The sequence below is a fragment of the Pyrus communis genome, chromosome 6, assembly GCF_963583255.1.
Source record: "Pyrus communis chromosome 6, drPyrComm1.1, whole genome shotgun sequence".
Lineage (NCBI taxonomy): Eukaryota > Viridiplantae > Streptophyta > Magnoliopsida > Rosales > Rosaceae > Pyrus > Pyrus communis.
Genome location: NC_084808.1, coordinates 15,297,039 through 15,309,243, shown reverse-complemented (window position 1 = coordinate 15,309,243; position 12,205 = coordinate 15,297,039). Strand labels below are relative to the sequence as shown.

Sequence of the window (12,205 nt, the reverse complement as noted above, 5' to 3'; positions counted from 1 at the left end):
ATGCTGGCCTCCTACACAATTATATTTTATTTTAGCTCATTGATTGGATAAAACAAATTAGAACGAATAACAAACAACAACCGCCATAAAACTTTATCCCACCAAGTGAGGTCGGCTATGTGAATCTTATAACGCTATTGCGCTTGGCTTTGCATCATGTGTCTGTTAGCCCTTAGTACTTTGTATCTTTTCTTAAAGACTTGGAATGTCTCTTTCTCTACTCCTTTTGCCCTAGGCCTCTTTATAGGTGCATCTTCTAGCAGAAGCATCTGTAGGTTTTCGGTTCACGTGTCCAAACTACCTTAACCGATTTTTTTGCATCATAACTTCAATTGCTGTCACTCTTACTTTACCTCAGATATCCTCGTTCTTAATCATATTCTTTGTTGCGTGCCCACACATCCAACGAAGCATTCTCATTTCTGCTGACCTTATTTTTTGCAAGTGTAGATTTTCGACTGCCTAACACTCCATGCCATAAAGCATTACTGGCCTTATTGTCGTTTGATAAAATTTTCTCTTGAGCTTTAATAGCATACGATGATCGTACAATACACTTGATGCACTCTTCCACTTCATCCATCTAGCTTGTATTTTATAGTTGAGATCCTTGTCTAATCCTCCGCTCTTTTGTAAGATAGATCTAAGATAATGAAAGAGTTCGCTTTTTGGTACTTCATGGTCTCCAATCCTCATTCCTATCTCATTTGGACCCTTTTCCCCACTGAACTTGCACTCCACATATTTTTTTTCTTTGACTTACTTATGTGAAGACCTTTAGATTCCAACACTTCCCGACAAAGGTTCAACTTCATATTTACTCCCTCCTGTTTTTATCTATCAATACTATATCATCTCTGAAAAGCATACACTAAGGAATATCATCTTGAATATGTCATGTTAACTCGTCTATTACCAATGCCAAAAAGTAAGGACTTCAAGTTGAGCATTTGTGTAACCTTATGGTTATTAGTTTGTCCTTCATGAGTTCCTACTGCGTTCATTACTCCATTATATATATATTATATTATTTATTGTTTGGTTATATGCTAATCGGTTACTATGATCACAACTAAACCTCTCAAAAGGGGTGAAGATGTGCAAATTTATGTATTTATATAAAACACAATTTTCTCATGGGAAATCAATGGTTGGAGTTTATCCAAATCAAGTACACTACTTACAACCAAATTTAGACTCACCATTGATTCAATAATCGACTTCAACAAAGTAATGCATTATATATTAGACATAAATCATTTCATTATTTCAGATCCACACACAAAATCTTTAATCTTAAATTTTCGATCAATTCACCAATCCACAATAAATCATATCCATTTATATGAAACCCCCGCAAAAAAAAGTTAAATAAAAATTAAAAGAAAACCTAAAACTTTCAATGCATCTTCACACTTTCTGCAGAAAACCACCGTATTTGTCAAACCCTGAAACCCAAAAACCAGCAAAACCTTCAAGCTTGTTCAATCACTTCCATATTTTGTATGGGAAAAAAAAAATGAAACTAACCAAAGTAATAAAGCTAATTATAATTAATTTAAGAACTGCGAGCCAACATCTCCTGGAACTCAAGAAGGGATTTCTCCTTCTGAAGCTTCATGTCTTGCCTAAACTTGTGAATGAACTCCTCCGCTCTTTCATCCACCACCCGCAGCTGAGGCGACTTAGCAACCACCGCCTGCCATGCATCTTCAACGCTATACATACTCTTCTTATCTCTTGTCAGAACCTTCAAGTCATCGTCCACATCGACTGCCTGTTTTCCTTTGGTCGTTTCTGCTTGCTCACCAAAATGTGGATCCTTCTTGGCGTCCACACAGGCGGCAGGCTCTTCAAAGAGCTCGTCTATGTGTATGGCTGCCGTATGCTTAGTATGATGAAGATTGTTGTGGTACTGGTAGCTAGATCTTCCCCGTGCATAATCGATGCGGGATTCAAAGATATAGTGATGGTTATAGTATCGGTTACTAGGGAAGCCAGAGGAACTTCTGGTGAAAGCGCGGAGTTTGGATGGGATAAGAAAATGAAACTTGCTCCGCAAGGCACAGAGACGTCGGGCGGTGGTTTTGATTGCTTTAGGGATGTTGAGCTTGTGGAGTTTTGATTGTACTTTATCGGTGAAGGTCCTCCACGCCCTCTTCGCGCAGCCAAACTTCTTTGCCAGCGTCCGGCGTGACATAGAATTATTAGACCGTAACGAAATCATCGTTTCCTCTTTACACAAAAACTTCGCTGCAATGATAAGGCAAATGAGGGTATGATCTATGATGGTTCTTATGGAAGAAGTTTTGATACCTTACTTTTCTGTTTTGCTCTACAGAAAATATTCTCGTTTTTCGTTTAAATTTCCGGAAATGCCATTGTAGTCATAGCAGCCAGCCAACTAAGAAAGATTCAGCTTTTGGAATTAGAATGGCAAATTGGCAATAAAGAAATGAATGATGAGTTGGTTGCTTAGCCTAAGTGGTTTCAACTTTCGGCAAAGCTTGGAGGCCCCAGTTGAGCGCTTGGAGCAAACTTGGGTCCTAAGTTTGGTAAGAAAAGACGGCCAACCAAAGAAACAAATGATGTTTTAGTATTTGAAAACTTTTGAGTTGTATATGTGGTGGGGTTTCCAGCATGTCACGTTGTGTTTCTTGTTCAGTGGGCTGCAGAAGTTGTGTGATTTGGGAAGAGATCCTCTTCAAATCTCTTTCACTAAAGCCACCAAATCTATTAATCCGGATCCTTAAAATTTGATCCAACAGCTACAAATAGAGGGTCCTTTTAAAAGTTATATAAATACATAGACCCTTTATGCAAATGGATCCTCATGGTTTGAAAAACAAAATGGGGATTAGGTGTGGGGCCCATTCCATATCGAATTTTAACGATCCGAACCGTCTATTTTGTAAGTCTCGATTCATAGATCATCCTTGCAAAAATTCAATTCAATTCGATACCATTTTCCTATTTAATTATCAAGATCAAATTTCATTGTTTCTTATATAACAAAGTATTCGTTCATTTCTCTGAACTCAATTAGATGTCTTAAATATTTCCGATTTAGCTAATATTTTGCAAGGATGATTTATGAGGTACAACTTGAAAAATAGACGGTTCAAATCGTTAAAGTTCGATGCGGTGTGAACCCCACAACTAATCCCCATTTTTATAAAAAAAATTGGGGATCCCTCCCCTTAAAGGTTTCCTATATATATATATATATATATATATGTATGTATGTATATATGTATATGTATATATGTGTATATGTGTATATGTATATAAAGGGTTCTTTATAGAAAGACTCTTGAAACTTCTATTTTTCAAACAAAAATTATCACATCCCAGCCCAGGCCCCTACCACATCCCAGGCTCGACTTCGCCGTAGCACAAAATTGTCCGTTTTGGGTCCTGACCACGCCCTCACAGTTTTGTTTCTGGGAACTCACGCGAGAACTTCCTAATGGGTCACCCATCCTGGGATTGCTCTTGCCCAAACTCGCTTAACTTCGGAGTTCCAATGAACTCCGAAGCCAGTGAGCTCCCAAAAGGCCTCGTGCTAGGTAGAGATTGGAATATACATATAAGGCTTACAGGATCCACTCCTCTGGGCGATGTGGAATGTAACAATCCACCCCCCTTGGGGCCCGACGTCCTCGTCAACACACTCGACTAGGGATTGACTCAGATAACAAACTGTCACATTCCGGCCCAAGCCTTACCACATCCAGGCTCGACTCCACCTTAGCATGATATTGTCCGCTTTGGGCCCTGACCATGCCCTCACGGTTTTGTTTCTGGGAACTCACAAGAGAACTTCCTAGTGGGTCACCCATCATGGGATTGCTCTCCCTCGAACTCGCTTGACTTCGGAGTTCCAATGAACTCCGAAGCCAGTGAGCTACCAAAAGGCCTAGTGCTAGGTAGAGATGGGAATATACATATAAGGCTTACATGATCCACTCCCCTGGGCGATGTGGGATGTAACAATCTACCCCCCTTAGAGGCCCGATGTCCTCGTCGACACACTTGACCAGGGATTGATTCTGATAGCAAATTGTCACATCTTGGCTCGGGCCCCCACCACATCCGGAGCTCGACTCCGCCATAGCACAATATTGTTCGTTTTGGGCCTCGACCACGCCCTTACAGTTTTGTTTTTGGGAACTCACATGAGAACTTCCTAGTGGGTCACCCTTCCTGGGATTGCTCTCGCCTGAACTCGCTTAACTTCGGAGTTCCGATGAACTCCTAAGCTAGTAAGCTCCCAAAAGGCCTCATGCTAGGTAGAGATGGAAATATATGTATAAGACTTACAAGATCCACTCCCCTGGGTGATGTGGGATGTAACAAAAACCCAACTAATTTAAACATTCAAATAAAATTCAAATTTCAAATAGACTACCATGTAGATAAATATATAACCAATTATTACAACATATTTACAACTTATGCCACAAAACCCTAATTGTGTTAATAAATATTATTACTCACCATAATTACGATTAGCAATTAACCCCATATGGAAATTTTACCTTTTTTGTTTGATAAATATATTTAACATATATATATATATATATTAATTTACCCATACTCATAAACAATTATAGGCACATTTTTCTATGAAAAAAAAAAGGATCCTTTGTATAATCAGTTATTTTGCATCAAATAATATTGTTTGATAAAAAAAAAAACAAGGCTCAATTAATATTCTTTTATTTTATAGGTAAATTATTTTACACAAATTATTACATACACTAGCCATTTTGATTTGTTATTATATATGCGTGTCAAAAATAATTTTTCTATATTTATATGTAAAGTATAAGTAAATTAATTTTTTTTATAAGAATTAAACAATAGGTGTGACATCCCACATCGCCCAGGGGAGTGATCCTTAAATGTATATTCCAATCCCTACCTAGCAAGAGGCCTTTTGGGAGCTCACTGGCTTCGGGTTCCGTAGGAACTCCGAAGTCCGAAGTTAAGCGAGAAGGGGGCTAGAGCAATCCCATGATGGGTAACACACTGGGAAGTTGCTCGTGAGTTCCCAAAAACAAAACCGTGAGGGAATGGTAAGCCCAAAGCGGATAATATCGTGCTACGATGGTGGAGCGGGCTCGGGAAGTGATCCGCCCCGGGCCGGGATATGACAAATTGGTATCAAAGCCAATCCCTGGCCGAAAATGTGCCGACGAGGACGTCAGGCCCCTAAGGGGGGTGGATTGTGACATCCCACATCGCCCAGGGGAGTGATCCTTAAATGTATATTCCAATCCCTACCTAGCAAGAGGCCTTTTGGGAGCTCACTGGCTTCGGGTTCCGTAGGAACTCTGAAGTTAAGCGAGAAGGGGGCTAGAGCAATCTCATGATGGGTGACCCACTGGGAAGTTGCTCGTGAGTTCCCAAAAACAAAACCGTGAGGGAATGGTAAGCCCAAATCGGACAATATCATGCTACGGTGGTGGAGCGGGCCCGGGAAGTGATCTGCCCCGGGCCGGGATGTGACAATAGGTCAATTATAACTACATAAACAAAAAGTAGTACAATATTATCTTTTCAATCAAATTACATTCCTTTATTTTGTAGATAAATTTTTTTAAAGCATTATTACATATCCCGGGCACATTTTACTAATATATACACACACGTGTGTGTGCGCGCGCAAATATATATTAGTTTTAGTAGGAATTATATATTGTAGGTACATTATGTTTGTACAAAGAAAGAAAGGAAAAAAAAGGTAAATTAAGATTCATAAACAAAAAGTAATAGATATATTATTTTTTAATCAACTTACGTACCTTTATTTTGTAGGTAAATAATTTTACATGCATTATTACATTTATTGGGCACATTTTAGTAATATATATGTGCAATTATATTTTATTATATCAAATATAGATAAATTAATATTGAATCAAATAACATTTTTTATTTATTTTGTAGGTAATTTATTTTGCATGTATTATTACATATACTGGGAATATTTTAAGATAATTTTGCCAAAAGTCAATAAAAACTTTACAATTTAATCATATATCAATGACATATTTTTGTTTTGGACTTAATCAATGAAATATTTTTATTAATTAGAGATAAGTCAATAATGAATGCCACAGGTGCTTTATGTCATTACCAACGGGGATAAAGGACATGGTGAGAAGAGCAATCGCCAGTGCAGGGAGGGCAAGCGAATGAGGAGGAATGAGAAAAGTGGGAGACGGCGACTAAGCCCTCCATGAAGTGCCAATATAGAGGTGGGCCCACTATGTACCTGCCTACGCACATCCCAGCTATCACCAGCCCTGCCTTCAGTATCAACAGACTCGTCGCTATCTCTCTCTCCTCAGCTTCTAAAATCGAATTGGAATTAGCAGAATTGGGAATTGACGACATCGATTCTCAATGGTTCGACTGCTGGTGTTTAGGTGGGATTTGTGGAGATCAAACACATGAGCTTTCTCATCTATGAAAAGCTGTGAAGTTCTGTAACTTCTTAAGGTCTTTAAATCTATAAAGCACAATGGGGTGATGATATTGTAAAGTCAATGTTTGAAGAAAGAATTCATTAAGTCAGGAAAACATTTAGATACCAACGATGAAACTTGAGTAGGATTAAAAACTATTTTTTTGTAGTTGACTTGATGTATCAGAGAGGAAACAGTTTCGCAAATTCTTGGAGCTTGACAATTTCGATTGCTAATTAAGCAATTGAAACTGTTTGGGTTTTTTTAATCCCCTTTCACAAAACTGTTTCCGTACACATTTGCATTTTTCCCACCTACGTTTACCCGCCTATAACGCGAAACCAGAAAACAGACACTGTGGTCAGCAATTCAAAATCAGAAAATGCAGACTGCTAGGATCACCGATTGAAAATCAGGAAATGGATACTGCGTTGCAATGTCGGAATCCAAATGAAAAAAACAAAACAGGTAACGAACACTGTGTTGCAGTGTCCGAATCCAAATGTAAAAAACAGAACATGAAATGAACACTGCGTTGCAATGTCTGAGTCCAAATGTAGAAATCAAGAGTCATGCGAGGTGTTAAGCATAGAAGGCATGTGAGTGATGAAAAAAAATAGAACTAGGAAACAGACACTTCAACGCAATGTCTGAATCGAAAAATAAAAACATAATACCAGGTAACAAATACTGCATTACCATGTTTGAATTCAAATGTAAAAACGAGTACGTATGAGGCATGTGAGTGATGGAAAAAATAAAACTATGAAATGGACACTGCAACACAGTGTCTGAATTCAAATGAAAAAAAAAATAAAAAATAGAATTAGGAAATATGAGAAATCTGGTGTCGGTTGAAGTGGGTGCCAGCTGTAATGGCAGATTCTGTAATTTTTGTTTATTTTAAATGCATTTAAGTGTCACAAATACATGATTGACCTATTTATAATTAATATAAATAGGGAAGTGTTATTGACACTCCAAAAATCTCATTCTACACTCCTTACAAGTGTATTTTTCTTTCCTAATATAGAAAATTTGGAGTAGAGAATGAGATTTTTGGAGTGCCAATAACAATTCTCTATAAATATTGTTGATCTATTATCAATGTGGTGACTTTGTATTGATTTTATACAAAATCACCCAATATTTTATTACTAACACGTATGTCCAAATAATTTACCTATATTTTTATGTAAATTACTCCATAGTTCCTTTTTAGTTTTCATTTGGTAAGAAAATGACAAGATTAAATTAAATTTGTCTAATTTTATGCAAATTTGGAAAAAAATTACGAAATCTGAAGGAAAGTATAACATTAATGTTTATTGATTTATTTATTAACATACAATTTGTTATGATATATTAATATGCAATGAATTTAAATATTAATTCTTTTTTTTTCATTAATCCCTCCCTTCAAATCTGCATAGAATTAAATGTATACATTAAAATTGTAATTAGGGGTATTTTACGCATCTAGAAAATGCAAAATGTGTAAAGTCAAACACAATTAATGAATTTGCTTATGTGGAGCCTAGTTATCGGGTTTTATTCAATTAAAAAGACTAAGTTGGGTTTTATGTAAAAATACTTGAGTTTCAAGAGTTAAAATCATATTTCAGAGAGAGAGAGAGAGAGAGATATATATATATATATATATATATATATATGTATAATATTACCTATTACCGTGAAAGATAATATGGAGAAGGCAAGAGAAGCATAGAATTCTGGGTATATGTTCTTGATTAGTTGTGGTTTCAATTGTACATGAGTCATCACATCAGTATATATAATTACAAGAGTTTTGAATTTCTGTACAAAGAATACACGCTTAAAAGGAAAAATAATCGTATTGATTTAAACTGAGGATTGATTTTGATGCATCAGAAAGTGATTTGGGTAAGAAATATGTTTTTGATTTGCATGTGTAACGTTTATCACGATATAATATAATAAATAGATGTCTATCTTTTTTTTTTTCTTCCAGAAATGATATATAACATGATTTCATTGATAAACAAATGGTTACAAGGGGCGCTAAAATGGAGACATATATTTTAGTGACCAAATCGTTGATTTTGAAAATCAATTCGCACAAATAACAAAAAGAATAAAACTCCTAAACATCTATCACACAAAACAAATGTAATAGTACAAATCTGTTATAGTGATAATAGACACAACAGACATATACAAAGCACACATCAAGCCATCTCTATGTTGAGGATATTAAACTCATATCGAGAAAAAAAAAATTTATTTTGTATGTGCTTATAAGTTAGTAAACTACTTTTTATATTGTCAATTAGTTTTATAGTAGAATCGCAATTTTGTTCACGCTATACATGGAGACCATAATGAGATGTCTATTTGGCACCCCCGACCCGGAATGTCCACTTGGATTTCGAATCAAGTTATGATGGCCAACACTTAGAAGGTGACGAAGCCATAAAATGTAGTGTGGTGGAATTTGTGAATAAATTTAAACCTAAAAGTGCATAAATATAAGAGTGCGCTGTGAGCTGGAATGAACCCATTTCACACGTGAAGTCAGAGCATAAGTACAGTGCAGTAAGATAGGGTGAAAATTATACCAAGAATCCTTGTCGATAAGAAAGCTCAGCTACTAAAACCTGGAGGGGTGAAAAACAAGGGTGAGTGAACCTAAAAATAAAGTTTTAATAAAAACCTTTGAAAACATTATAACCCCTCGCTGTAAAACATGTATAGTTTCAAGAAAATCATACTACGTATAAGTATGAAATCAATTGCAAATCAACTGAAATCAATTGCAAATCAACAATAATTCCATAAATATACCAATCATAATATCTCATCAATAGCATAATAAAATCAGATGCTCATCGATCTATGCTAACACACAAGTCAGAGTCGCCTAATGCAACCTGTACGACTGAACTGATGCTCATCAATCTATGCTAGCACACAAGTCGGAGTTGCCTAATGCAATCTATATGACGGGATTGGGTGTAATCATAATATACGCTCTAGTGCTACAATCATGTGAAGACTGGCGCTATTTGTGGTCACATACGAGTCGGAGTTGACTATTGCAACATGTACGACATGACTGGCACCTACTTAGATCCAAGGTAAGCGTGTGGTGTGGATGTGAACGTATACGTGAAAGATTGGCCCTGACCCTAGACGAGCACTGACATTGGTGCAGCAAATGATGAGCAAAATAACATAATTATAATCATTCCATAGCCATTCGACAATTCCAATCAATATCATACTATTCATGAACATAAATATAATTAAGTCCACTTATAGTAAGCTTGCCTATGCATTTCGTAGGATTATCTCATCATTTCCCAACAATAAGGCATTTCTTATAAACATAAGTTTAATTATGACAATCTCGTAGAGAATTTATTAATAATTGTATATATGGAAAGTAACCAATATATATATATATATATATATATATATATATATCAAAGAAAAGACTCATTCACCTAAAGTTCGCGCTACAATTCCCTAGCACGAATATTGAAGCGTCACAAACGATCATCACCTAAAACAAATATCAAATCACGTCTCAGAATTCTTATCGATAGAACACGTAACTTACATAAAACACATCCCTAAGGATGTTCTAGAATGATTTGTAACCCATTGACCAAAAGTCAACCGTCAGTCAAAGGTCGATGGTAAGGTCCACAACCCTACGTAACTTAATCCGAAAGATCCAATAAGGTTCTAGAACAACATTCTAAAGTTTCGGAACGATCCAATGGTCAGATTTCCACCAATCACTAAAATTAAGTGGCGGCCAACGTTTAGATTTACAAACTTAGAAAACTCATCTGGAAAGATCCCTACATCAGATTCCCTATCTGTCAGCTCCTAATATCCTTAAATATTATGTACTATTACGTATTAAAGTTTGGTGATGATCCAATGGTCAGATTGTCGAATCATATAATAACTAAGTGGCGGCCCTTAACGAAATATAATCAAACAATGGAATTTCATCAATTCGATGTCTAATATGAAATCGGGGCACCAATTTTAGCCTAGGGAGGTCAAATGGTATCTCTGCCCACGCGCCGCCGCATGCGGCTGCCGACCACCCTGGCTCGCTGGAAAATTCAACTAATTCCAAAAATTCTCAAATTTTACAGTTATGAAGATCTCAACGAATAGAGCAAGTTTTATACCTGTGGCCAAGTCCAATTTGGCCGAGAAAGGCCCTAAATTGGCTCGCACACATCGGAAACCCTAAAATGGATGAGCTTCGATTCGCCGTCGCCGGTGCTCCGCCGCCCCTACCACCGGTTGGGTCTTGTTTCTGAATCCTAGGGGAGTTGATTAAAAGTGATGGTGGGTGATGAAACTCGCCGGAACGGCGGATTGCCGTTGAGAACCCCAAGACGATGTGCGTCGTCCTCACGGTTTAGGAGGCAAAAGGCTCAGTTTTTGGAAGGGAAAAGGGTTGCACAAAGGTTGTGTGTTGTTAGCAAGTGAAGGTTGGGCGAAAATTGCCTGGAAAATGGTGGAAGTTGGTTGGAAATCCCTCCGGGTCGAAACTAGGGTGCTGCGCGTGGATAGGTTGACAGGAAAGTTGAGAGCTTTCTCTCGCTTTCCTTATTGGTCTCTCTTTCCTCCCTAATTTCTGATTGGTCCTAAAAAAATATATGATTGGTTCCAATTCCCACATGGTGGGAGTTTTAATTAATTTGAAATCCAGAGTTTAGTAAAACGACCTCAAATGTCCGTAACTATACTGTTAAAACCCGGATTCGCAAACGGCTTTCACCTATCTGTTCGCAGTTTTGAGATCTATTTGAAAACGTTACTTGTGACCTTGAAAGGTCAACGAATTTTTAAAGGTTAATTACGAAAATTTAAACTCGATAATTATTCTATTTAATTCCTAAAATTAACGAATACAGATAATGTAAACGTTAAATACGAATTTAAATAACGAGATACGTAATGAATAGTGAAATTTCGAGGACCGGATTTCACAAAGACGGTCAACGAAAATCAACAATCTCGCCTCTAGGGTATTTTATTCAATTCACATTTTTAAAATTTATAAAATCGTAAAAGTAGGATGAGGTTGTCACACTATTTCTTGACGAGGAGGAGAACATTTTTTGGTTTCAAACAACGGTTGTGTCAGTATGACACATAAAGTGACAAAAACTCTCTTATTTGATTTCAAACAATTGCTCATATCTGTCTCAGTGCAAGTATACTCGGTGTAGCCTTTTGGAAAAGCCGGGGCTCTTCTAGATGAAATTTGAAGAATATTATGCCTTCTCTTTAAAAACCAAATACAAAAAATTCTAAACCTAATTTATAGGTTACTTTCCAACCTGGTAAAGGCGTTGGCGCCCTCATTAAAAAAAGAATTCCTCCTCAAAATACGAGAGTATTCATAGAATTTCTTACTTAAGATTAAAATTGTTTATACTATAAATCATTCTGTAAAAATTATTTTTGCAAAAGTCAATTAAAATTAAGATCGTTTAGTTAATTAATTGTAACAAATAAATAGTTTATAATTCTTTTATCGAATTCGTCCATCTATTTTTATACAGTTCGATGACTAAACGATATTAGTTTTAGTTGATTTTTATAAAGATAATTTCTACAGAATGATTTATAATATGAACGGTTTCGATCATAATTAAACACAAAGTTATGTGATCATGCCACGACGTACTTTAAGCAAGAATTCTTCCTCA

General features: G+C 36.5%; 1 protein-coding gene across 1 annotated transcript; it reads right to left on the bottom strand.

The window, feature by feature from the left end:
• Positions 1-1,558: 1,558 nt before the first annotated feature.
• LOC137736114 (uncharacterized) lies at positions 1,559-2,227 on the bottom strand. The gene has a single exon (XM_068475446.1). It carries the CDS (start codon positions 2,225-2,227, stop codon positions 1,559-1,561), a length of 669 nt encoding a protein of 222 aa, XP_068331547.1.
• Positions 2,228-12,205: the final 9,978 nt, after the last annotated feature.

Excerpts from the sequence above, each read along its gene's own strand:
- LOC137736114 (XM_068475446.1), bottom strand. The coding sequence starts at position 2,227 with ATGATTTCGTTACGGTCTAATAATTCTATGTCACGCCGGACGCTGGCA.